This window comes from Phacochoerus africanus, chromosome 11, assembly GCF_016906955.1.
Source record: "Phacochoerus africanus isolate WHEZ1 chromosome 11, ROS_Pafr_v1, whole genome shotgun sequence".
Lineage (NCBI taxonomy): Eukaryota > Metazoa > Chordata > Mammalia > Artiodactyla > Suidae > Phacochoerus > Phacochoerus africanus.
The window spans coordinates 58089759-58117318 of NC_062554.1; the positions used below are offsets into that span (position 1 = coordinate 58089759).

The window sequence follows — 27560 nt, forward strand, 5'->3', positions numbered from 1 at the left end:
TTTTTATAACCTGCAGCAATTACAGCTGTCAGCATGGAGACAAGCTGTGACAAGTTGATTTATGTGTACAGTATATGTGTATGCAGGAGGGTAGGGAGGATGGAGAGGGAGAAGGGGGAAGAAGGTGGAGGTGCACGCTCGTTAGGAATCTGCTTTCCAGGAGGTAGAAAGGAACTTGTTTCTATAAAGAACACAAATAATGAAATCGCTCTGACTGTCATTCCTTTTTCATTAACTCAGATATGCTGGGAAAAAAATAAAATGAATCCAGCAGTTTTTATGAAGCAAGGGACAGGATATAAGATAAGCCACTAAGTGTTGGTTATATTTAGGGATCAGGGGATGAGAAGCGAGTTGACATATGATTTTGGTCTTCATCTATTCAAACCACTTCAATAACGAGTTTCAATAAAATGGATTCTGCCTTGTTAATTGCGCGGGCATGGCTGACCTCTCACTGCTTTCTAAACTTCCATTTTTGAAGAAAGTTTGGATCCCTGGGTCCACAAAGCAGCTATGAGGTTCCCAGTGGCTTTTCTTTGTCCATCCTGAGCACTGCCTGATCTGTGCTGGGTTTTCTGCTGGCCAGGCTGGGAGGTGGCAGCTTACCCTGCTCCCTTCCTTGGCCAGAGACAAAGACGGTTTGACTGTCTTAGATCAACCGCACCCAGAATGGTATAAACTGCACATCTTACAGAGCCGGCAAGAAGAGCTATTTTTTTTCTGCCCAGCTATAATAATGAAGCGGTGGCAGGCAAAATGTATTAATAAACCATCTTCCACCTTAAATGGATTTCTAAGTATTTTACTGTAGAGTTAATCATGTATGTAGGCCCCTCGGGAAGGCCTCTTGTTGTCATTACCCACATTCCTAGATGCAAAAACTAATGCTCATTTGTAACTACCTGGGAATTAGATGCAGGAGCAGGATGAGAATTTATGATGAAAGGAAGCCTCCTGGCCGTTCTCAGGCCTGGAGGGGATGACTCCAAAGCCCAGAGTGCGTCCCTCTCTCTCTGCTTCGGAGCTTTGTTTCTATTCCAGCTGGTAGGATGCCTTTAAGAAGAGGAGTCAGTGGGGGAGCAGGAGGGATAGTTAAAATAAATGGACGGTGACTGGAGGTAGCTCCTTGGCCTCTGTGGGAGAAGAACCCCAAATTCAGCATACTGCAGTGAGCAATCATGATTTCAGGCCTGATGTCTGCTGTCGTAAAACATCTTAACTGGGTGAAATCATTCAACTTTCTATTTCCACAATTTCCCACTGCAAAGTGAAGATAAAACAGGGACTTTTAAGGATCAGCCGGTGCTAAACCTGGTTAAGTTTCCTCCTTTATTTCCGAAAGCATAAACAAAACCTCCTGCTCCCCATAGATGTCGTTTTTGTTTTTCCTGAGAGTCAAGTCATTGCTTGTGGTCATAGGTTGACAGTTGATTTTGGGGTGTTATCTATCAAATGGTCCCCAAAGCCCAAAAGGAGCAGATGGGCTTTCCTGAGAATTTAATACCAGAAAAGTTAACAGAGAAGAATGGCTGTGGTGGGTGGGGGTGGGGTGGGCCTAATAATGGTTTAATTGAGATCTTCAGTGTAAGTTGTTCAACTTTGTATGGTTGAACACTTTCTGGTCACCTGTTAAAAATGGAAGCCACATGCCTGCACAGTCTTTCTTTGTTACCTTGGAGCTTGGCTTCCACATCTGCATACCCACCTCCTAGGGCTGTTGGAGGAAGGGGGGTATGATGAATGACATGCATGTGCATCACTCACAACCATGTTACTTACTTGTAAGTGGGTGACAGGGCAAAAGGTGCAGAGACTTTAATGGCACCAGGACCCTTATGGTTCTAATGATTTGGTTAGAATGATTCAGTCTCTTTGGTGCTGGCTGGCTGGCTTTTGCAAAGGACATCTTTTTTGTTATTTAACAGTTTTAAAACATACCTTCCTGGTTGGATTTGATAGAGTCTAGGGAAAAACAAAGCCACTGCTGCCTCCTCTCTGTCCCCAGGGAGAATCTGGGTCAGTGTAGGGAGCTCAAAGGGGAGTCCCTGAGAAGGGGGCGTGTTGGTGCTAGCAGGCTGGGTGAGCTGTGCTGCTCTGGGCCTCCCCCCTCTGCTCAGGAGTTGGGCCCCAGAGGGAAGGAACTACATTCCATCAGAGCTGAAATCAGGCAACATAACAAATGTAGGCACAGAGGGACCCACAGCAGCCAGAGAGAAGTGACAAGAACTGAGACCAATGCAGGTTTTTTTTTCCCTGGGTTCCAAGAATTTGAAAAACACACCTCTTAAGATGAAATCAGCTCTGCAAGAGTGTGACGCCCAGAACTCGGGAGTCCTCTGTCTCAATAAAGCCAGGGGCTCACACTCATTCATCTGAGTGAGCACTTTGCAGGGTTAGCGTCTTTTTAATGTCGACAAAACAAGAATAAAGAATGTAAGTCGGCTTCGGAACTTGACCCAAATTTTGACGCGGTTTTGCCAGTTTTCCACACCAAGAGGCTTCTGTGATTTTGCAGTTGTTTTATATATGGAAGGTCTCTATTTAGAATGGTGTTTGAAGTAGCTTTTGTTGGGGAGGGGGGCTGGTGGGGTGGGTGTTGACTGTTGAATAAAAATGAGATTATTCTAAAACATCCTTCCAACACTTTAAATTTACTCTAAATGCTAATGAATTAATCTGATAATTTTAAAGGTGCACGCATGCATGCTGCAGGGTTTTCCTTTCCTAGTTAATTAGTTTGTGACCCTTATTAAGATGTCTGGGGCTTATTAAGACTGTGGTAACTTTGCCTTTCTTCTTAATTTGGAAGTGACAGCTCTTCCAAGGGGGGAAACGGTTAAATTCGTAACCTGGGCTCGTGCATGGCCACGGCGCGGCGCGGCGGGGGTTAAGGTGGGCGCCCGCGCCCCGCGCCCTGCGCCTGCCGCCCGCCGCGATGCGCGCAGTCTGCCTGCCCGCCCGCCGGTTCGCTCGGCGCCGGGACCGCGGAGAGCGGCGGTCAGTGATGGAGCTGCTGCCATGACAACCCCGGCGGTCCGGGCCCGCGCGCGTCGGGGCTGCTCCCGGGAGGCCGGCAGCGCGGAGGCCGGGGGCGGCCGCTGAGCGTGGCGTCCGCGCGGCTCCGGAGCTGGCAGCGCCTCGCTTTCCCCAGCGAGCGAGCAGGCGAGAGAGCGAACGGCCGCCGCCGCGGAGACCGCTCCGCCGAGACCCGCCGCGTCGCGGTGGCTTGCAGCGCGCACCAGGGTTTGGAGGAAGTTGACCGAGGCGGCTGCCGCAGCATCCCCGGTCCGGATCGCGCGAAGCCCGGCGTAGTCTCTCCTCCTGGCTCACCCTGGCGCCTCCTGCGTGCTCTACTTTCCAGCTCTGCTATTGTTACAGACTGTTTTCTGCTGATCATCCTTCCTCCGAAACTTACAAAGAAAGTGTTGGATTTGCCCTTGTTGGAACTGAGGAATTCAGACTACCTCCGGGTAGCGGGTTCTAACTCACCCCCTGTCCCTTTCTGGTACCAAAGTGCTTACTCCTCTCCAAAGTGCCATGCCTGGATGCTAGCGGGAGGAAGGGGCTCCTGAGACGTGCCCGCACCTTTGCACCTGTCCTGCGCTTCCCCTCTCTTGGCCACCTTCCCGGCTGAAACAGCACCGAGGGAGCCCCCTTTGGACGTCCTCCGTGGAAACTGCTTCTCCAAGGCTGCAGCGCTGAGGCTGGATTTGGGGAGGAATACTAGACTTGGAGGAGTCTGCGCGCTTTTCTGCGGCCGCGCCTCCCGGTCCCCGTGCTCGCTCCCCTACCCCACCCACTTCCTGTGCGCGCCCGGGGGGCGTGTGCCAGCTGCTGCCGGAGTTCTGGGAAGTTGTGGCTGTCGAGGATGGGGGTCTGTGGGTACCTGTTCCTGCCCTGGAAGTGCCTCGTGGTCGTGTCTCTCAGGCTGCTGTTCCTTGTACCCACAGGAGTACCCGTGCGCAGCGGAGATGCCACCTTCCCCAAAGCTATGGACAACGTGACGGTCCGGCAGGGGGAGAGCGCCACCCTCAGGTAGGGAGCCGCCATTCTTCTACGAACTGACAATGATTTGTGTAGGGGATTTGGGGGGGAGGGAGAGGGGCACGGGGTGCAGGTGTGCATTCTGGAGCCACCCGCAGGAAGGTCGCTGGTTCCCTGGGCTGCACAATTCATGTGTGAGCCGGTGCTCTGCCCTGGGAAGGTAGTGGTCATGGGGAAACTCTCAGAGGTTCCCAGAGAGGAGCTATTTTCCCCAAACTAGCCTCCTTAGCTCAGGACTTGGTAAGCAGTGGGGCGGGGGGCAGGGTGACTCTGAGATCGAGGCCAATGGTCTGAGCACTGTCTGTGCCAGAACCTGGTGGCCCTGCCTGGGGCTCAGTGTGAATAGTCTTCTCTGAAGTTAACGAGTCCCAAAGGCCTGGACTGGCTTCCTGTGAATGCCAGCACTCTGCCCATGCCACGGAGGATTTGCCAACCCGGCTCCCGTACTCCGGCAGAGCTGCTGTTTTGTCCTGAGTCTGACTATGCCTGGCCTTTCCTGGGGTGCTTTCACGCCTTGAGCTGGTAGCCAGAGGGCCACACTGTCTTGTGTCTGAACACGGCTTTCTGAGATTGAAGCCATGAGGATGCGTCTCATTTGTCCGCGGAAAATACCGTTTCCTTTGGTTCACTGTGTTGCTCCCCAGAACAGCATGTGTAGAACTCATTGATCCAACGGGAAGTGGGTTTCAGTGTTGAGTTGGGTCCTGCTTGGCTTCTAGGGTTAAGGCTTATAGGAATTGGAGGAGAGAAGGAGAAGAATCTTGGCTGTGTTGTGTATAAGGTAGGATGAGTCTGGCTCCCTTTTCACCCTGCCTCCTGAAATGCGAACTCAATTTCCAGTGTCCACAAACCATACCCCTCACAGGGGGGCAACACAGAACCAGTGGTTGTAATGGGAGCTCTTAGTCTCTGGAATTTTATGAGAGTCAGCATGGGGTAGAAGTTAAGAAGATCCACAGATGGAAAGTTCTACAAACTGGACCATTGAGCTGACTACATTATTCCCATCCTTTGTACATGGAGATTCTTAGAGGGAGAACCTTGGTGCTGGTGCCCTCTGTTTTACCTCTTTTGTAAAGAACTCTGTTCTTCTAAGGTTGTTCTTTTGAGGTTTACGGATGGTGCATGTGAGGCAGTCCCCATGGCGTAGATGGGGCTGAGGAAGAGACCCTGGGTTACAGAGCTGGCCTGTTAGGACATTGCCAAAGGAAATGTGTGATTTAAGGGCCAGTCAAGGCTTGCAGGCACCCATGCTCCTTTGTCTTGGGAAGCTGATGGCCATGTCTCAGGCAGCATCTAGGTACTCCTTGGTTCTGGAATCCTACCTCTTCCACTGAGCCCTTTAGGGGCTATTTTGAGCAAAGGTTAAACAGCTAACTGCCTCACACCTGAAATAACTGTGTATCTGCTTTATACAGGATTTCATGGAAATTCCAAATATGCTGGGATTTCAGGCTTCTGAGAAAAACCAAAACAAACCTCTAAAGCAGTCAAGTCGATGGCGTTTAGTGTTCTCTGGTTCTCTTTGTCCCTCACCCTTGGCTGCAAGGTGTAGCCCCCAAGAGTTAAGCTGGAGCCAGTCTCACACTAAGAACATTCAGAAATGAGGGAGATGGTACTTTTAAGGAGAAGGTGGAAGGCAGTCAGCTCCACACTGTGGAGCTTTGGAGATGAGAAAGAGCCAAAGAGCCTTGAGAGATAGAAGCTCTCATATTATGGGAACATGAAGGGCTTTGGATGGGCCAGGATCTGGTCTTCAGAAGGCAGCCCCCAGGCTCAGGAGAATCAGGACTCCAGGATGGCTGGATTGAGAAGATGCTCAACCAGGGGCTGGGCTAGGGTAGGAATAGCTCCTTTTAAAAATTATATTATCAGGTGCTGGCCGGCTTCTCTTCTTTGTCTTTCCTTTCATGGCTCTTCCTGACTCACTCTGGGCCCCTCTTCCTGTCTCCTTCAGGCATTCATGGTATTTGCATGTTCAGTTATGCTGTAGCCTCACCAGGCTTGATGGATCGTAGGAGGAGGGAGTGGGATGTAGAGGGGCATTAAAAGGCCCTCCGGGAACATCTCCTAACATTCAAAGCCAGCTTCTTGGACTCAATGTCCTTCTGACATGGAGCAGGAAGACCCTTCTGGGGAAGGAGCCCTATGGGGCAGGAATCAGAGGAGCTGGGATCTGCCTGACAGCAGCCATGGTGTCGGATTTAGGATGTGAGCGGGGCAGCAGGTGAACTAGGCAGCCTGTATGGAGGGCGCTCCTGCTTCTGAGGATGGCCAGCATCCTTCTTGGGCCTTGACGTACCAGAACAAGGAAAGGCCGCTATGTTGGGGTGCACGTCTGTGGCATGGAAGCCCTTAAACTCCAGCAAGGCTCTGTATTTTGGGATTCTTTATGCAAAGAAGCAAGTAGGAATTTCAGAATGTTTTTTGTTTGCATAGAAATTGCAAAATTTGCATGTGACCTGATTCCAGTGGCACCCATCTAGTGGTTCAGGGCTCTGGGTTATTTTACTTTTCCTCTTATTGTGTTATGTGGGTCTCTTCTTCCTTTTGTCTTCCTTTCCTTCCTCCCCTTCCTTCCTTTTTTTTTTTTTTTTTTTTGGTTCAGTATATGACCAAGCTACACAGACCACAGCTGCACAGGCCCTAATATCCCTGCTGTGGCCCAAGAGCCACCCTCTCCACGTGGCCCTATCCTTCATGCTTGTAGTTTTCTTCTCACCCAGCAGAGGACTTTTTGCTCTGATTTCATTGTATCTGCTTTGTCTCACCAGTTTCATTTTGTTGAGGATCTTTTGCAGTCCCCAAAGAATGAATGCTTTCAGCAGCAGAGTCCAACATGAGGAGACATTTCAGAATGTTTTAGGTTTATCCAGTTAGTGCTAACAGTCCCTGTGGAGGTCTTGAGAAACTTCACCTAACATGGTACCCCCAGCTTGTATAGAATTATAGACAGTTTGCAGTTTCCCACTCTTTCTACCCTTCTGCTGATAGGCCTTATGCATATTTCTTTTTAAAAGGGTGAGGTTATGTAAAATAGAACATGCAGGAGTTCCCATTGTGATGCAGTGGAAACGAATCCAACTAGGAAGCCTGAGGTTTCAGGTTCAATCTCCTGGCCTCGCTCAGTGGGTTAAGGATCCGGTGTGGCCTTGAGCTGTGGTGTAGGTCACAGATGGGGCTCAGATCTGGCTGTGGCTGTGGCTGTAGCTGTGGCTGGCAGCTATAGCTCTGGTTAGACCCCTAGGCTGGGAACCTCCATGTGCCATGGGTATGGCCCTAAAAAGCAAAAAAAAAGAAAAGCAAAAAAAGGAATGTGCAATAAGAAGAAAAGTAACATTTTCTTGGACACTCACTACTTTCTAGGGAGCCCTCTAAGTGTTCTATGCGCTGCCTCACCTGTCCGCCAACCTCATGACATTAACCCTTACCCCTGATTAGAGGTGCTGTTATTATCCCCACTTTACAGATGAGAAAAGGAGGCTTGGAAAGCTTACCTAGTTTTTTGTTTGTTTGTTTGTTTTTTGTCTTTTTGCCATTTCTTGGGCCACTTCTGCGGCATTTGAAGGTTCCCAGGCAGGGTCGAATTGGAGCCATAGCCACAGGCCTACATCAGAGCCACAGCAACGCGGGATCCGAGCCGCGTCTGCAACCTACACCACAGCTCACCGCAACGCCGGATCGTTAACCCACTGAGCAAGGGCAGGGACCGAACCCAAAACCTCATGGTTCCTAGTCGGATTCTTTAACCACTGAGCCACAACGGGAACTCCCAAATGTACCTAGTTTGATTAAGGTTGCACAGCTAGGAGGTTTAGAAGCCAGATTATGAGGCGGTAGTAATAGCGATGGTAAAAAGATGGATAATGCCATCCGTTATTGGTTAGTTACAATGAATCCTCACAACTTTCTGGAGCAGACTAAATTATCTTCATTTTAGAGATGGGGAAGCTGATGCCTGGAGAGGGGAATTTACCTAAAATCACACATGTGGCAGTTGCCATCATGGTTCAGCGGTTAAAGAACCTGACTTGGATCCATTAGGATGAGGGTTCGATCCCTGGTCTTGCTCAGTGAGTTAAGGATCCGGCGTTGCTGGGAGCTGTGGTGGAGGTCGCAGACACAGGCTCAGATCCCGCATTGCTGTGGCTGTGGTGCTGCTGGCAGCTGTAGCTCTGATTCGACCCCTAGGCTGGGAACTTCCATATGCTGCAGGTGCAGCCCTAAAAAGGACCAAATAAATAAAAGAAAATAAAATCGCACACGTTAGCAAGTGCAGAGCTAGAATGCTGACTCCTTGACTGTGCAGGACCCGCTTTCCTCACTGCATTCTCTGCTCTCCTAATGCCTCATGGCCACGTGGTGTCTCCCCCTCTCATGTTCTCTCCCACCCTGTCTTGCTGTGCTGTTTATCTCTCTTCCTCTTTCTCCACGTGCATGGGAGGGCAGCTAAATCTTAGGCAGGGATCATACTTTGCAAGGCCAGAAGCACTGTGTGCTCACAATGTTTACTGAAGACAATACAGAAGTATCCCTCAGCCAGTATACAACTGTTGTCATCAACCTCCCAAGTTCTATGGCTTGGTTCTTACATGAAGGGCATGAGTTGAGTGTTGGGTGTGAAAAGGCCTGGGGCCAAAGTTTCTTACCCCAGGGCCTTGGGTCCAGCTCGAGAGGCCACAGTGTAGACCTGAAGGTTGAAGAGGTCATGGACAGTGGAGGCCGAGGTGCCCATGAGCAGGTGGCCGGAAGGTCTACCTGGGGTCACAGAAGAGGATCCCCCCTTCCAGTGGGTGGGGCCGTACCCCTCTGATGGAAACGGGAGAGCCTGAGATGCCCAGCTATGGGGTCTCATTAATCAGAGACCATCACTGAATGTCCACGTATCACTTGGCAGCTTTGATGAAGAAGGTGTTTCATGCTTCCATAGATTCCCCAAGTAAGACAGCAACCAGTCAAGTGAGTTATTTCCTTGGGGTCATTGGGTAAGTGAGTATCAGAGGCTGAGCTATACTTTCATCATTTATCTAGACTGGAGGTTTTACCCCTGCCTGCTGTTACTTTTTTTTTTTTTTTAATGACTTAAGAATAAAAGGTCTGAGAAATATACAGGCAGGAAGTTGCACTTTGAGATGGCAGTTCCCTGGAAGAGCAGAGACCAATGTGGTTTCCATGCCTAGGAAAAGCGAGGAGCCCCCTTCCAGATGCAGGGGGCTGTGTATGTTGTTCATGTCATGGAACACACTTAGCATCTCATTTTATTATTTATTTATTTATTTATTTATCTTTTTGTCTTTTTAGGACCACACCCTCGGCATATGGAGGTTCCCAGGCTAGGGGTCTAATTGGACCTGTCGCCGCCAGCCTACACCAGAGCCACAGCAACGCTGGATCCGAGCCAGGCCTGTGACCTACACCACAGCTCACGGCAACGCCGGATCCGTAACCCACTGAGCGAGACCAAGGATCCGAACCGGCAACCTCATGATTGCTAGTTGGATTCGTTTCCGCTGCGCCACGACGGGAACTCTGGCATCTCATTTTATAAACTGATGGATTCTCTGCTAACCTTTCCAGCTACTTCATGGCCTCTTGGGGGCAGAACCATGCCTTCTTCACATTGGCACTCCAGCACCTTACACGTGACTTGGACCAGGGCTCTGGCTAATGTAATCTCAGCGACTCCCTCTGCCCACACCCGCTTCACTCACTCTGCTATAGACCTTCTGGCCTTCTTTCTGTGGGCTCGTGAACAGAAAACACTAACTCTTGCTGCAGAGCCTCCCCACGCGTGGTTCACATCGTGAGGGCCCCACGCCAGATCTTCCAAAGGAGGGTCATTCATTTCAGCCTCAGCTCAAGCGGAGCTCCCCCAAGCCATTCCTGACACCCCAATAAAAGCAGTCCCCTGCCACTTCCGCCATGCTTCTGCTAGCATCCCATCCTAGATTTTTTTCTTCCTAGCTATCCTGTGTATCTGAGATTTTTCCCATTCATTTATTTGGTTATATGCTTGTGATCTGTTTTCCCCACCGGACAGTGGTTTCCTTGAGGAGAAGTGTCTTCTCTGTCTCATCCTTGCCAATGTCTGGCGTATACAAGGTGCTCGATAATAGTGGTGAGTGGAAGAAGGAGTGACTCTCTGAGATCGCCATCCTCTCCTGGCCCTCTCTGCCCTTTTCCCAGACTTCTTTTGTGTTGTCCTTGTCCCGGACATGTGACTGGTTCACTGTTGTTTCTGTCCAGGTTGTGCTGTGTTGGGCGTGAGCTTGCTCTTGAGGAGGTTGCAAATATGTGTAAGTAATTGAGTTGGTGTCTTTCTGTCCAGGACACAGATGGTCTGGGTCAATTGTGTGTTATTTCATAGCTGTACCCATGAAATGTGCCATCATTCTGCTGGCTCGCTTCCCCACCCAGACCTTAAGCCTTTGAAGAAATGCTAGTCTCTGATGATGGACTCAACCTCAGGTAGACCTCGGGGAAATTAGCATTTTCAAGATAAAGAAGGGCACAGAAGAGTGGCTCTCTGACCATCTTTCTTTCTGTCTGGTTGGAGTTCACTCTCAGTGTGTACCTGGTTGTGTAGCTATCCATCCCTTGTTTATGAGTTAACTGGTTCAGAATTGCAAAGCCACTCAGGAAGCATGTGCTGCTCCCCTCCGGAGCTCACCAGGCATCCAGCAGGTGGACCAGGGCTCAAAAGAGCATGGGCAGATGGGGCTGTGGGGGGAGGCCCTTAGAAGCACATTCAGCCTGTTGAGGAGCCAAAACCTCTGATGGGAAAACTGAAAATCCCAACAGATATGGAGCAGAAGGAGGAAGGACATGCCGCTGCCAGGACAACCTACAGAAAGAACAAAGGGACAGCTCAGTCCTCTAGCATATCTCACCTACCTATAGATATTTCACAGAAATGCTTCTCTTTTCCTTTGAGTTTGAAAGGATTACAGAGACTGGGGAGTTCAACAACCCGGTTTTCCAGATAATGAGGCTAGTGATCATCAGTCTCGCACAAGGAGGCCGTCCTGCAAGGGTGAGAAGGAGCTGATGTGCAGCCCACACTCCATCATGCAGCTGTGCACCCTGGCTTCAGGCTACCGGTGCCTGAGGAAGGTCACCTTTTCCTACTATGTGCAGAAGCCTCGTGCTCACTGTGGGTGCCTTTGACAGAACTGGTGAATGTTTATCACTGTGCTCTCCCCTGACGGCTTGTTCCCTCTGGTACCGAAGACTGCATTCTTAGTCCCTATCTGTTCTGCTCTGACTCTGCATGGGACAGTTTTGTTTACCGTGTGGCAGGCGCTCAGCTCTCTACCAGCAGAGACTTATTTAATCCTCAGAGCGGCACCATGAAGTGGATTTAGTTATTATTCCAAGTTTACAGATCAGGGAAGCAAAGCCCTGGAAGGCAGAGTGAGGCATTTCCCAGATCACACCGTCAGATGGGGAATGTCCTGGGGCTTGGAACCAGTTTTGCCTGATTTCTAGGCTGGTCCTCTTGTACCAAAGGGCTTCCCTCATTCTGCTCCTTCTTTTCTTCATTCCCTGTGTCTTCTCCTCCAAGAAACCAAGTGCATTTAGTTGTTCTTCCTTATCCTGGGGCACAAGCACTTCCCTTCTTAGGAATTAGATATGGGAGTACATTAGGTGTGCTGGGGTCTGTGGCATGATGGGAGTGTGAAAGGTTTGCTATGGTCTGTGGCATGATGGGAGTGTGTAAGGATTGCTGTGGTCTATTGCATGATGAGCGTGTATTAGGTGTGCTATGCAGTGTGGCATGATGGGAGCATGTTAGGTGTGCTGTTGTCTATGTCATGATAAGAGTGTGTAATGATTGCTGTAATCTATGGCATGATGCGAGTGTGTAAGTTCTGCTAGGGTCTGTGGCATGATGGGAGTATGTTAGGTGTTTTTTGGTCTATGGCATGAGGGAAGTGTGCTAGGTGTGCTGTATGATGATAAGGATATTATTTATTTTTTATAGCCCGAACCCATCAACCTGCTCCCGAGGAAGCAAGATGACCTCAAGTAATGCAAGAATAACCTTACGTCTTACCCATCAGTGGAGCCTTGAACTTAAGAGAGTACATACGCAATTCGTATTCATTGTAGTTTCCCAAGTTTCCCCGGGAGAGATGCCAATGATCCTATTTCTAGTACAACAAGAAGGAAATCTGTAGGTCCATTGCTCCCTGTTCTGCCTCCCATAGCTAGGCACAAGATGGCACAATGGGAGTGTGTCAGATTTGCCGTGGTCTATGTCACAGTGATAGTTTGTAGTGTTTGGTGTGGTCTGTGACATGGTGCTAGTGTATTATGTTTGCTGTGGTCTGTGACATGGAGACACAGGGAATGACCCAACTGGCCTCAGAGGTCCCTTCTCATCAGAGAATCCTGAAATCTCCAGAGATTGTCCAGACTGAGACTTTTGGACTTTTATTCCAGGTTCTTCCAGGTTCTTTGTTTCAGACATTAGCAATCTTAGACTCTCTCACAGAGAGGTATCTCCTCAGAATTACTATGGTTTTCCCTGGAATGGGATAGTGAACAAATTTAGGTGGAAACACACTTCAAGGATTTCATAAGCCGGTCTCTCTGAATGGCCTGGCTATGGGAGGCGAAACAGGGAGCCCTGGACATATAGATTTCCTTCTTGTTGTACTAGAAATAGGATCATTGGCATCTCTCCTGGGGAAACTTGGGAGACTACAATGAATACGAATTGCATGTGTATTCTCTTAAGTTCAAAGTCTCCACTGATGGGTAAAATGTAAGGTTATTCTTGCATTACTTGAGATCATTTTGCTTCCTCAGGAGCAGGTTGATGGGTTCCTGCTCTGATAAATAAATAATACCTGTATCATCATATAGATGGCCAAAGAATAGTTATTTTAGGAAATCAAGACTTGGTTGGGTTTGGGATGCAGTTTCCAATTGCACATGTGAACTGAAGTTGAGGAGGAAGCAATAGAAATGTTAAAGGGAGTGGGATTGAAGGAGACAAAGCTCTTCTACAAACAAGACCTTCCTAACTCATATTCCAGCAGGAGTGTGTGCCAGAGAGAAAGGAGACTGGGAGACAGGATTCGCTAACTCAGGCTCACTGCTTTCTCTGTGTCGTCTTGAGAAATAATAATAAAAAAAAAAAACCCTATGTGAAAAGGACATTTATTACCTACCTTAAAGAATTGTTTTGGGGTTAAAATGAAATAATGTACACAAGGCTTAGCCTACAAGTATAAGTCTTTTTCTTTCTTTCCCTGTATTCATAGGCACACACATATATTTTCACCATGACCCATTTAGCTTAAACAGCCATGTAGCTACACTCTGATAGATCAGCTGTGTCTTGATTCTCAAAAATCTGTGCAGAGAGGCCAGCCTTTCCATCCACCTCTGATTATACTCCTCTGTGTGTTTCTCCTACACATTTGCTTAGATCCTAGGAATCTTCTCCTGTCCCACTATTCCTCGAGCTATTTTATACCAGAGGGGGGAGTGAGGAGAAAGTCATTTCTTTATTGTTCATCACAAGATGGTTGCATAGAAAGTTATGACACTTCATGGTTCTGAAGATGAATTTCCTACCAGAAAAAACAAAAACAATTTTGGAAGGTTCTGTGGAGCCAAGTTATCTGAACAAAGAGCAGGATTAGGAGTTCATATAAAGATGTAGGATTTGGGGTTCCCGTTGTGGTGCAGAGGAAATGAATCCGACTAGTATCCATGAGGATGCAGGTTCGATCCCTGGCTTCACCCAGTGAGTTAGGGATCCGGTGTTGCCGTGAACTGTGGTGTGGGATGCACACGAGGCTCAGATCTGGTGTTGCTGTGGCTGTGATGTAGGCTGGCAGCTGTAGCTCTGATTCAACCCCTAGCCTGGGAACTTCCATATGCTGTGGGTGTGGCCCTAAAAAGGAAAAAAATTAAAAAAAAAAAAAAAGCTGTAGGATTTGTAGATCTTTCTTCCTTGGGAGACTGATTCTTCCACGACAAGTCACTGGAGTCGGCTGGCAAAGCAGGGCTAGAGATGCCATCAGCTGGGGCTTGAAGCCCTCCAGCTCTGAAGCCTGTGCTGCATTTCCCCTCATTCTCGTCTGTTCACTGAGAGGCCCCCTCAGGACTCCCACAGTGATGCTGATAATAGAAAAGGGGGCCACTCCACATTTGTTAATTTTTCTCCTGTGCAGAACTGGGGCAAGACCAATGCGTCTGGCATTAGAAAGGGATCTTGAAATTCACTGACAGAACCACAGAAGCAATTCTTTTCAGTGCCGCCTTGTGCCTTGGGGCTTGGATCAGTTTAAATTACATATAGCCATCCCGACTGTTCATGATCTGTTCCCCCCTCATCTCATGGATTCACATGGTTGAGTCATTTGGGTTTATTTGGGTGCATTTGGCCAGCCCACTGCCTTGTCAGTGTGAGATGTTTGGGCTTAGAAAGCTTTTGAGAGGTTAGATTTGTCTTGTGCAATGTACATAAGAATTAATCTTACAATCTTGATGATGGATTTTTAAAAATAATAGAATTTTTAATGAAAACAGCATCAACCACCAGACTGATGGAAAATGACAAAACTGAAATCAACCTTTGGATAAAGCTTTGTCAGCCCCATGGAGGCAAAGGAAGATATGTTTGCGTGAAAATAATTTCTTGATCTTCTCTGGCTTTCAAACAGGCTATAATGTAGTGGATGAGTGGGAAAGTGCTCTTGCCCTCAGAATAATCATCTTTGGACAAATTTACTCTTCAGGAAAGCGTAATCCAAAACAATTCAAACTGGTTGGAACCCAGGAGGAAGAAAGAAAAAAGAGAATATATGCAAACTATTTTTAACTTGGTGCAGTGGTTATACATGAAAACTGGAAAAGGCAGTACTTTTTTTTTTCTTTTTAGGATGGCACTCACAGCACATGGAGGTTCTGGGCTAGGGGTCAAATTGGAACTACAGCCTACACCACAGTCATAGCAATGCCAGATCTGAGTCTTGTCTGCAACCTACACCACAGCTCACAGCAACGCTGGGATCCTTAACCCACTGAGTGAGGCCAGGGATTGAACCTGTGTCCTCATGGACACCAGTCAGATTCTTTTCTGCTGAACAACGATGGGAACTCCAGGCAGTACTTTGTGAGTTGAATTGTGCACCCCCCCCAAAAAAAGATATGTTGAAGTTCTCATATCCAGTACTTGAATGTGACCTTATTGGAAATATGAGGTCATTGAAGATATAGTTGGTTATTGAGTTCCCACTGGATTAGGCTGGGACTCCAGGGGGATACAACAGGTATCCTGATAAGGTGGCTCCATGGAGACCCAGCAGGCACATAGGGAGTGATGAGGCCACCAGCCAGGGAGTGGGGAGGGGTTGTTGGTGAAGCGCCAGAGTTGGAAAGAGGCAAGGAGGAATTCTCTTGTACACGTTGATCTCAGACTTCTGGCCTCCTGAACCGTGAGATAGTACATTTCTGTTGTTTCAAGCAATGCAGATTATAATGCTCTATAGCAACAGCCCCAGGAAACTGATACACATGGGCGTTATAAAGAGAGTTCTTAAATACTCATCACATACAGCGCCCTTGGTGTGACTGTCCGTCTCCCAGTCATCACCTCTCAGCCTCTTTATCATAAATGTCTGAGGGGAACATAGTCAGAATTGATTACCCTCTTTTTCCTTCTAGACCCTCAGGACACACCCTATGGCACCTTCCGTAGTTATCTTAGCTACCTCCAAAATCAGAGATCTCCCAGACTGTGCCACACCTTTTTGACTTTTGTTACTATGTGGTCCTGTCCATCCAATAACTTGGCCCACCTGCAAACCTCTCTCTAATCTCCAGAACCTTTCTACCCTCTGATTGTTAGGATCTGTCACCAGTCACTTCTCCAGATGTTCCCATCAGCTTTTGCTCAGTCTGAAACTTGGCTGTTTCCTGGGTTATTTCCTAGAGTCAGATCAGGTATAGCTGCTTTTTCCCCATATATCCTTGTTACCAGGAGGCCTGAAGTTTGCATAGATGTTCTGGACATTTCTTTTCCCATCTTTCTCAAAATTCCCAGCTAAGTTGAAGGACTTGCCATGTTATCCACAGCCCCTTTCTTGCTAAGTTTTCTGTTGTCTCTCCTGACCAGTCCCCTTCCCTCTGTACATCCTCATGTTAATCTACACGTCTACTTTCATGACTCAGACTTCCAAACTTTGTCTCCTAAGCAGTGTTCTTGATACCAACCCCATCTGATTCATTGCCACCTACCACCCACTTGATCTTCTCTCAGTCTGTCCCCATCTTGGGCAGAGAGGTCACCATTCCTCCAGCTGCTCTGTCTGATAAACATAATAGATATATTTTTTCTTTCTCTCTTATGCTACATCTAGTCCACCAATAAATCCTGTTTGTCTTTACTTTTAAGATGTAACTTGAATCGGGAGTTCCTGTTGTGGCTTGGTGGATTAAGGACTCAGTATAGTCTCTGTGAGGATGCAGGTTTGATCCTCGGCCTTGCTCAGTGGGTTAAGGATCTGGTATTACTGCAAGCTGTGGCATAGGTCACAGCTGCAGCTCCAATTTGACCCATGGCAGGTATCTTCCATAGGCCACAGGTGTGGCCGTAAAAAGAAAAAAAAGAAAAAAAAGAAAAAAGGGGGATATATCCTGAAGCAGACCACTTTTCACAACCCAGCTTTTTCTCAAACACAACTTTCCTGGTCAAAGCTGCCATCACCTCTCTCCAGGATGTCACAGTGGTTTCTTCTTAGATCCTCCTGCTTCTGCTTCTGCTCTTCTAGAGTCCATTCCCCTTCTAGTAGTCCATGTTATCATTTAAGACCATAAATCATGTAACATTCCTCTGTATAAAGTCCCACAGTGGCTTCCAGTTGTGTTTAGAATGAAGTTCCTGCAGAAGAATTTTTTCTTTTAATTTTTGCTTTTTTAGGGCCGCACTGGCAGCATGGAGGTTCCCAGGCTAAGGTTCTAATTGGAGCTATAGTTGCCAGCCTATGCCACAGCCACAGCAATGCAGGATCCAAGCCTCATGTACAACCTACACCACAGCTCAAGGCAACACCAGATCCCCAACCCACTGGGTGAGGCCAGGGATCAAACCCTGATCTTCACGGATGCTAGTTGGATTCATTTCTGTTGCGCCACAATGGGAACTCCAAGACTCTTTCTTACCTGGTGTCTGCCTCCCCCTCAGACATCTCCTTCTGTCCTTCCTGCCCACTTACAAGGATGCATCTCCCTGAACTTCCCTGATATTCCTTGAACCCTGCAAGTCCATCCTAGTTGAGGACATGCCCTTTCCTCTCTCAGGACCCCAGGCCATGGGTAACATTGCTCCTTCATGCCCTGCCTGACTCTGCTCTGAGATCCTGTCTCCAAAGAGGACTTTCCAGAGCGGAGGCTTTGAAATAGCCATGCCCCAGCACCCACATCACCCCATCTCTACCCAGCTTAAACTTTCTCCCTAGCCCTTAACACTAGAAGACCCTGTTATTTATTTGTCTGATACTTATTTATTGCCTCTTTCACTAAAATGTAAGATCCCCAAGGCCACTGACTTTATTGCTCTCATTTATAGTGGCTAAATTACTGCCTGAAACATGGCATATTTCAAGGAGTATTTTTCCAGTGAATGAAAAGTTTATTAGGAATAATGTTAAGCTGCTAATAGTGAAAAGGACGTATCTTTTTATTAGGAAGAGGTGGGTCAAATGCATGTCTTTTGCAGCTGAGGTGTGGGTGTTCTTACACAGAGCTCAGGTGGGCTAGGTGCCATCCAGCCTTGGTTTTGTCTTCCAGGACCGCGAGTGGGATGGGCCTTACAGAGGAAATCACAGGGCAGTGCGACATACTTCATAAAGTCTATACTCGCAAAATCAAGAGGACCTTTAAATTTCCACTTTCACAAGAGGTTTTATAGAAAATCTAATAAACACTTGAAAATAGGGATCAGTTTCTAGCTTACAGCCTGTAAACTTGGAGGTGGGGGGTGGAGGGAAGGAAGTGGCAATGAGGCAGAAATCAGCCCCTGAGCCTGAAATTTAACACATTGTTCAATGTCCATTATTTTATTTTTTAACATTCTTTATGAAGCAAATTTTACCTTAAGGCCATAGAGCATAATGATTAAACGCAAGGCCTGGAGCTAGACCTCTCTCTGGGTTCAAATCCTGGTTCTGCCGCTTGGCAGGTGTGTGACCTTTGGCCTGTTGATTAACCTCCCTGGGTCTCGATTTTGTCATCATTTAAGAGAACTAGTAACAGCAGTGCTGAGCCAGGAGTGAAATACAGAGCATTGAGAGCAGTGCCTGGCACTCAGTAAGTGTTAGCTTTTTATGTCTGGGGGAGAATGGAGTGTGAAGCGTATCTGCCGTGGGCAAAGAACGCTGCTGTGTCTCGTGGTCCTGGCAGTGGTCCTGTGGGGCTGCAGAGAGATGCTGGGCACAAAAATGGGGCATCGGCACCCTGGCTGATGTTGGTGCAGATGCTGCAGCTACAGGAGCCTCTTTGGAAAGTCTTGGCAGGTTTCATTGGGAATGTGAGTCATGGTCTGGAGCTGGAGTGACCTGAGTTTCAGTCCTGGCTCTGTCACAGCTCACCAGGGGATGCTGCTAAGGACATCAGCTGGTCCAAGCCCCCTTTTCCTGCTTGGGGGATGAGAACAGGGGCGGGGTCCATCCTGCTCTGTTCCATTCTTTACATTTGAGGAGGAGTCTTGTAGCTGTTTAAAAATGTATACATCGTTAAGCCTCCTCCTGGCATCCAGCTTGCCAGCGTTTCCCAGCCTCTTTTGAATTGAGGTGTGGTCACATGACAGAGGTCCACCCAAAGGAAGACGAACCCCAGTTGTGTGTGGATTGGTCCATACAAAGCTCCCATATGAAATACTTTAGGCTGTTTCTCCTTACGCCATCTGGGTGTTGGTGCCCCCAATCACCTCGGAAGCCGTGTCCTCTTTGGCAGATGTTTCATTGGCCAAGTCCCTGAATGTCTGCTCAGAGAGGGCTTCACCCCCTGTTCTACCAGCTGACCTGGAACTTCGTTCTTTAGATTACTGTGTGAAGGAAAATACACCGAAACACACTTCCTTTGTGATAGGCTTCGGGAGATCCCGGAGTTCATTTGCTAACACGAGCTAACATGACTCCATCTAATTCATGACTATTATAATTCGTATTGTCTGATTTCAGCTGCATAGACATACATAGATACAGTTTTTAATCCAAACTTAAGCAGTTATTAAAATTCCTTGGCGAGGCTTTTGGTGGTTTTTGCATGTGTCTGAAAGTGGGAACTCTGGCCTTTTCAAACTGCAGGCTCGAATGTTTGATTCCCTTTTGCTTGAGTCTTTACATGTCTGAACCGAGTAAAATGTCTGCTTTAACTCTGCAAGGATGTGAACACCAGTGACAAAGAAAAGTTTTACCTTGAAGTAAATTAGCACATGTCTATAATGGGTGCACCTCGAGACATGCTATAATTAGTGAAAATATCTCTTAGATGACAAATTGCTCATTAATGGCCGGAGGTGTCTTATTTAGTGTAACCTTTTGTGCTAGAGATCTTCTAACACTCGGCGTTTTAATTGACGCACAGAAAAGAGACAGATGGGATGGTTTGTAGGCTCGTTCTTTAAAATGTTGAAGAAAAAGGAGAGAAATCACGGTCAGAGGTCAGATTTTAGAAGAGCATTGAGGTGGCGGGGCTGTCGCCTGTGGCTTTGGGGAAAGGGGGGGAGGGAGGAGGGAAAGGCATTGTAGGGGTGGGTCTGCAAAGAACAAAGGCCATGCAGAGACATCAGGTGTAAAACGGCTCCTTTCCACAATTTTCTGGTTTGGAGTCGAGATCATTTGGTTTTCATTGTTGGTTCAGGATGATGCTTAGTGCCTGGCAATGATAGGAGCTTACTGTGTCTTTACTGTGTCCACCTGCCGCTTTGGCACTACTTACTGTGCACCTTGTGTGGGCCAGGCACTGTTCTAGGCCCCAGTTCCTTTCCTTGTAGAGCTATTTTTACAAAGGGAGGTGGGGCTGCCGATGGCAGGCAGGGAACAAAAACCATTTTCTCTCAGCCTACAACCTGCACAGACCACTTGGAAATAGGTGCCAGCCTGTCTCATTCACTAGGGGTTCTGTTTGGGCAGCAGACCTGCACTTCTTCAACTCCCTGCACCCCTACCTGGTTCTCTTGAGCAGTGCACAACTTGCACAACAGTACCTACTGGGCACCAGTTGTCAGCACATAAATAAGCAGACTAATAGGATGCTGCATGGAGGGAACTTCAATATGGGTAAGGGGCAGAGTGATCTGGGCTGTAGGGGATGAGGGTGTTTTCGAGGTGGCCTGGGGCATGATCTTGGGGAAACACAGTCTAGGCAGAGGAATCAACAAGTTTCTTGACCTAGTCAAAGAGGAGCAGGGCGAGAAGGAGAAAGACTCAAAACTGAAGAAGGAATAAGGAGTGAAAAAGGATGGATTTGGAGTTCCTGTCGTGGCTCAGTGGAAACAAATCTGCCTAGTATCCATGAGGATGGAGGTTTGATCCCTGGCCTTGCTCAGTGGGTTAAGGATCTGGTATTGCCATGAGTTGTAGGTTACAGATATGGCTGAGATCTGGTGTTGCTGTGGCTGTGGCATAGACTGGCAGCTACAGCTCCGATTTGACCCCTAGCCTGGGAACCTTCATATGCCACAGGTGCAGCCCTAAAAAGAAAAAAAAAGAGGGGGGGAGAAAATAAGAGAAAAGAAAAAGGATGGATTTAGGTCCCCGAGTATCTGTGGGAACTGGTATGACATCAGAATGGAGCACATGAGGAAAGCAGCTCCAATTTTAGGACATGAGAAATAAATTTAAATTCCACATAAACTCATCCAGCCCCTGTGTCAGTGTTACTTTCCGTGTGCAGTTCCCTTGGAAGCTGTGCAGGCTGTCATAGCTTCATGGTTTGGGGACAGCCAGCCCTTGGTGTCTCACCCCCACCTCGTGCATGTCTCCTCATGTGAGTCTAGTGTTTTCTAACTGAAATGTCATCTTTCTTGGGTTCATTATTCTTTGTCATCTTCATTTATCACATCTGAAATTGTAAGCATTTAAAATCTGCATAATATCCGATTTGACGTCTCACCTGTTGCCATTTCCAGGATATTACATTGTGAAATTAAGTCGGCGTTTTACGACCGTGTGTGGATGTGTGTGTACGTATAGCAGACCCATATTTGGAATTAATGGACTCGTGGAAATCAGAGATGGATTAGGCCTAATGAGCTGTTGAGAAGAGTTATTTAGCACATATTTCATATCTCTGTTCAGTAATCAAACCTACACACTGTGTATACTAAGAAGGCGAGGTCTTTACATTTTTTTTTTCTCTCCTTGGACTGTCTCCGTTTGTGTCTGAAAATTTAACATTGCACCCCAAGAGCATTTTGCACCAACTTTATTAGCCATCCGGTTTGACATTTTCCTGCCCTTAGGGTTACCTTTGGTATTGCGAAAAGAGTTGCTTTGCTTGTTACCATTAATGTGGAACAGTAATTGGTGCCAGGCTCCAAGGAACCTCTCGGGATGCCGGGCCGGCTCAGACCAAGTGGCAAGAGTCGTCGGAGGTGACATCCTGCCCCTCTGCCATCCCTTCTAGTGTGGGGAAAGACAGGCCTGCTTTTCCAGTGAGCTGGTTGGAAGCTGCTGGAGCAGTGTGATCATTTTGGCTGCTGTACGTTAACATGTGTTTTTTCACTTTTTTGCATTTTATTATTTTCACATCCCACCCTTGTTCAGTTATGTTCTCTCACAGCAAAGAGTGGATTTAACTTGCTTCTTTGTGCCAGGGTCCAGCCAGAGCCCTGGGACTGACCCTGTGAGCCTCCCTGGATTTTCCAATTACCTGAGTCACTTGGTCTCATCAGCACTTACCGGAATACAGGGAAAAGCTCTTTTTCTATCTCTTTGTCTTTAGTTAGACTCATACTGATTGAGTCCAGAGACTGCCCCCTGAGTACAAGGCCGTTGGCTTCCTGGGTGAATAAACAGTGTGCCATCCCCAGGCTTTCATTTTCATTAATGATCAAAGCCTCCACCACACTGCCAGGCCCCTGTTGCTCATGGTCTTATGATCGTTGAAACTGATGAAATGATTGGTAATAAATGCTTCGGCAGGAAGGCTGTGAACCACTATTTAAAAAAAAAAATTTTTTTTTAATTTTATCTTTTCCAGTTGATTTATTTTTATTTTTTTAAATTGTTATTTTCCCAATACAATTTTTTTTCTTCTGTACAGCAAGGTGACCCAGTTACACGTACATGTATATGTTCTTTTTTCTCCCATTATCATGCTCCATCATAAATGACTAGACATAGTTCCCAGTGCCACACAGCAGGATCTCATTGCTAATCCATTCCAAAGGCAATAAATAGTTTGCATCTATTAACCTCATCACTATTCTTATTTTATTATTTTAATTGAAAAATATATTCACTGCTTTAAAAAATAAATAATTACTGTTTGTTTTGCTTTGTTATTATTTCCTTGGCTGATGCTGGTTGGTGATTAACCCTACAGTGGGCACCGATGGTGTTTTTGGTCTGTGTTTCATGATGATCCTGCTGTTGCAGATAAAATATTAATTGAACATCTCCCTATTTATAGAGGCGATATTTACATATTGTTCCTATCAGAAATACGTTTTGAACTTTTCTGCTAATTCTGTAATTTGGATTTTATTTTCTATTCATTCTATATTCAAAGTTTTTTCTAGTAGAAAATGAAGATGCAGTTATGGTCCAAGCAGATGGGCATGATGGAGGATGTGCATCACTTCTTGCCCTGGGATTGGTCTTCTTTCCTCTGTGTTCATTTTAGGGCCTGGCCACCCCTCACAGTGGGCCTGCTTTGTGGCAGAACCTCAGTAAACATCTGATGAAATGTTTACTTATTTGAGTGGCACAGTATTTTATGTGTCCTGGGAGCCAAAGATATGTTGTTTTTTGCTGTTTTTGTTTTTGTTTTTGCTTCTTAGGGCCACACCTGTGGTGTATGCAAATTCTCAGGCTAGGGGTCAAATTGAGCTACGGCTGCTTGCCTACACCGCAACCACAGCAATGCGAGATCTGAGCTGCATCTTGCAGCCTACACCACAGCTCATGGCAATGCTGGATCCTTAACCCACTGAGTGAGGTCAGGGATTGAATCTGCATCCTCATGGATACTAGTCGAATTCGTCAGTCAGGTTCCTTAGGGCTGAGCCATGTTGGGAACCCCTATTTTCCTTATTATTATATAATATTTTATACATCAATGTGTCTACAACTTATCTGTGTATAAAAATGTCAGTTGATCACCTGCATGCCCTCCCCCGACTCTCCCGTTAGCTGTGAAACCTCCTCTATCCCTGCTCTATTTTATAGAGCTGATCATGGCCCTGAACTTTTTGATCACTTCCTTCTATTTTTTTTTTGAGTTTCACTCAAAAATATATAAGTATCCTTAAACAGTATATCATTTAATTTTGTTTTTTTCTTTATATAAAAATAAATTGTATTATCCTGAAAATGTTTTTTCATGTAACATTAGAGATTTTCTGATAATGTGAAATTAATATCATCTAAATGTGAAGAGAGGCAGAACCCTTAAGTCGTTTCAGGTAATTAGCTGGTCTATAACTCATCAATCAACAATGGTTTTAAGCCCTGAAATGTGAGTGTGCACAAAAATGCCTGCTAAAAATAATAAACACAGAAAGGTCCTTCTACCAACATAGTAACACTCATAAAGCGTCTGGTGCTAGAATGACCATGACTTTGATTTTCTCCTTGTGTTTTCTAAATTGATTACATTTTAAAAAATTAACGGTTAGTTTTCCAATATCAGAAAGGGGCTAATGTCAGAAAATCAAATAAAAGTAAAAGTAAGCTACTTTTTGAGCCCACACTGCTATGTCTGGCTCGTAGGGTTTTTGCACACGTGTTTTTTTTTTGGGGGGGGGCATTGCTAAGCCCCATGTGAGCTAAAGGATAACTAGGGCATAGTTTCTGTCCTCAGAAAGCCTCCAGTCTGGCCAAGTAATAAGGGAACTTCAGAACCTGGACCTCAGAAAGAGGCTGAGAAAGATCCCACCACTGGATCCGTAATTATCTGGTTCTCATTAATTATCTATTTTATACAATAGTGTGTATATGTTATTCTCATCCTCCGAATTCCTCCCTCCCCCCTCCAGTGGTCCATGAAAACACAGTTTTGACATCAGAAGAAACACATTAGGAAAGAAAGTTAAAGACCAGTTCAAGACAGTTTATGATCTTTCCACATTTGAGGACATGGGATTGTGTCAGTGTACCAGAAGCCACGTGTGATGTAGGACATGGGAGGGCCCAGTTCCGGGAGCACAGTGGGGACTGTCTACGTTGGGGAGGAAGGGGCTGCAGGTGGCTGAGCTGGCAAGGACCGGATATGCACTAGCCTCGAGCAGTAGGAGGTCGCTCACGGAAGGTGGCCCTTTCCTGGAGGGAGATTGGGATAGAGAAGCTTTGGGCCTCCTGGGCTTGTCCCTCCCCCGATACCCCACTGCCATGACTTGACTTATTTCAGATCTGAGCCCAGAGCCGTCAGAGTCCATGAGACAGAGCAGTGGAGGCTCTGGGGGGCAAGGTCAAGTTCATTTTTATTCAGCAGATACTGTTTGCTGGCTGCATGCCAGGCAGTATTCTAGCCACTTTGGAATTTAGTAGTTAACAAAACACACTAGAGTCTTAGTCCTCATGGAGCTTCCTTCTGGAAGAAGGAGACAAACAATGAACAGAATACATACAAAATATGGAATCAATTGACTAGGGCTTCAGGCTGTGAAGGATGGAGAGGGTGGGGAGGTGGGATGGGGGGCAAAGGCCCCGATTTCAAATAGGATGCCAGACACGGCCTGCAGAGTCGCAGTTTGCTTATCTGTGTGTTTTATTATTTTATTTTATTTTTTAATAGTTTTAAAATTAAAAAAATTGTGCTATAGTTGTCTTACAATGTTGTATTTGTTCCAGGTGTACAGAAAAATGAATCATTTATACACACACACACGTATGTGCGTGCTCACATGCGCGCACACATACATACACATATCTATTCTTTTTTTCTCTATATAGCTTATTACAAACTATTGACTAGAGTTCCCTGTGCTATACAGTAGGCTCTCATTAATTATCTATTTCATGCAGTAGTGTGTATATGTTATTCTCATCCTCCAAATTCCTCCCTCTCCCCTCCAGTGGTCCACAGAAACACAGTATTTTGACATCAGAAGAAACACATTAGGAAAGAAAGTTAAAGACACCAGTTTAAGGCAGGTATGATCTTTCCACATTTGAGGACATGGGATTGTCTAAGTGTACCCAAAATTACAGGTCCGTGTCTAAACCCTGCTGCAGCCACAGTGTTGATCTTTGTTCATCAGCCGTGTTCCTTCTCCCCTAGCTTAAGTGCTCCCATCAGATAGAATAAAAAAATGGAAGCACTTCGTCCAGCTTCATCACGGAAAACCTGTCTCTGGTCCACAGAAGAGAAATAATGAGACATGCTGATTGTGTGATTATTCACAGCTTAATGAGCATACACTTCTCATCAGTCGGCACTGTGAACACGCTGGGGATGGATGGCCGCCTTCCCTCAGGAGGCTTTCTGGGAGCTTCGGAGGCTGAGTCTGAGCTGATGTAGACACAGGGGTGGTCCAGTCTGTCCTCAGGACAACTCTTAGCCCAAAGGCCTTTGGGTCCACTTTCCATGGAGCTGTTTAACTGCTGGGACAACCAGAGCCTCTTAAAGACAATGGCCAGTGAATGAGCCAAAGTCATAAATAGATCAACTAACAAGCAAATAATGGCATTAATAACTAGATGGGGGAGCAGAAGCAGTGCCGGGAGCACCCGCCAGATCAAGAAATGTCAGCTTTCCTCTCAGCTTTTCCTCCATGGTGCCAACTGTCAGTAATTTAACTCACATTTTGTAAATAAATGTGGCACTCGGACAGCTGTCAGCACGCCTGCTATAAACACTCCTTTTGTCACTAAGAGCTGGCAGGGCCGTGCTGTTTCTCTGCTAGTACAGCGGCCACTGCCAGTTGGCTCCCCGACCCAGGACTGTCAAGGGAGCGGGGGGTGCTTGTGTCCCTGTGTCCCAGGTGGGCTCCCCTCCTGTGGCCCCAACAGCTTCCCTTGGGCTCAGTGCTTCCAGTTGCCCTTGACGCATGGGGGAGGCTTTGCATTTACCTGCCCATCCCACGTCATCCCAGGATAAGACCCAGACTGCTTTTGGTTTTCCAAACCCTTGAGTGTTTGAGGTTGGAATTCCAGGCTCTCCATCCTTTGATTTCTCCCTGTGGGTTCCCTCTTCCCAAGGAAGACATTTATCTGTCCAGGTCAAAGATACAGAACTTGCTGTTTTCCACTCTGACTGCTGGGTGATTATTTAATGTTATGCAGCCAGATTCTCCCTGGGCGTTAGTTTCCTCCAGAGCAGAAGACAAATGGCTCAGAGTGTGCGTTGGCTCTCCTAGGTCTAATCACTGATTTTTATTAAGTTAGTGCTACTGTGGGTCCTGCCTTCCTGGGAGGCTACAGCTCGAGAATTCTTAACCTCCGCCCAAGCAAGAGCCGGGGTAGAGGGAGGACCTGTCTTAATATAAAAGTCCCAGGGGCAGTGCATTGGGGTTATTGTAATATGTGCAGTGTAGCTCGCTGACACATGGGTGCACTGGGTAATTAAGTCGTCATAAATAGGTTTAGTGATAATAAAAATTCTAGCAAACATTCACAGAAGTCTTTTTCTTTCTTGTTTGTTTTCGGTGGTTTTTTTTTTTTTTTTTTTTTGGCTGTGTTCTATCCCCATGAGCCTTATGTGTTATCTCACTTAACACTTGCAGCTCTGTGTCCTGATTTACAGGCAAAGGTCAGAAGTACAGACCTTATGCCCAAAGCCTGGAGGACTTAGGGGTTTGATTGCAGATAATTCCAGGGCCTGTGCCCGTGGCAACTGCAACATCCTTCCCCACTTGTAGATACCATGCATGCTGGGTATGGAATCACTCATTTTTTTTTTTTGGTCTTTTTTTAGGGACACACCCACGGCATATGGAGATTCCCAGGCTAGGGGTCCAATCGGAGCCACTGGCCTACACCACAGCCACAGCAATTCAAGATCTGTGCTGCATCTGTGACCTACAGCACAGCTTACAGCAATGCCAGATCCTTAACCCATGGAGCGAGGCCAGGGATGGAACCCATAACCTCATGGATGCTAGTTGGGTTCATTAACTGCTGAGACACAATGGGAACTCCTGGAAGCACCTATTTTAAAGAAGTTAGGGTACAATTAAATAAAGGACTAAAACGAAGGAACAAACTTTGATCTTTTTCCAATGAAGAAGAAGGCTTTTTTGTAGTATTGTAGGGACTCACCAGCAAAATTATCCTCTGGAGGATGTCATTGTGTCCTGGAGAGGATATAGGGGATGATGAAGAGAA

General features: G+C 46.7%; 1 protein-coding gene across 5 annotated transcripts in view; it reads left to right on the plus strand.

The window, feature by feature from the left end:
- NTM (neurotrimin) overlaps nucleotides 1-27560 on the plus strand; it is a 999601-nt gene that overhangs the window by 562779 nt on the left and 409262 nt on the right. For 3 of the 5 annotated variants that reach the window (XM_047753588.1, XM_047753586.1, XM_047753590.1), the window contains exon 2: nucleotides 3954-4038. In XM_047753588.1, coding sequence (XP_047609544.1) covers nucleotides 3954-4038 — 85 coding nt within the window. Of the gene's footprint in view, nucleotides 1-3144; nucleotides 4039-27560 lie in introns of those variants that run through there. The other 2 variants (XM_047753587.1, XM_047753589.1) reach the window with 2 other exon arrangements.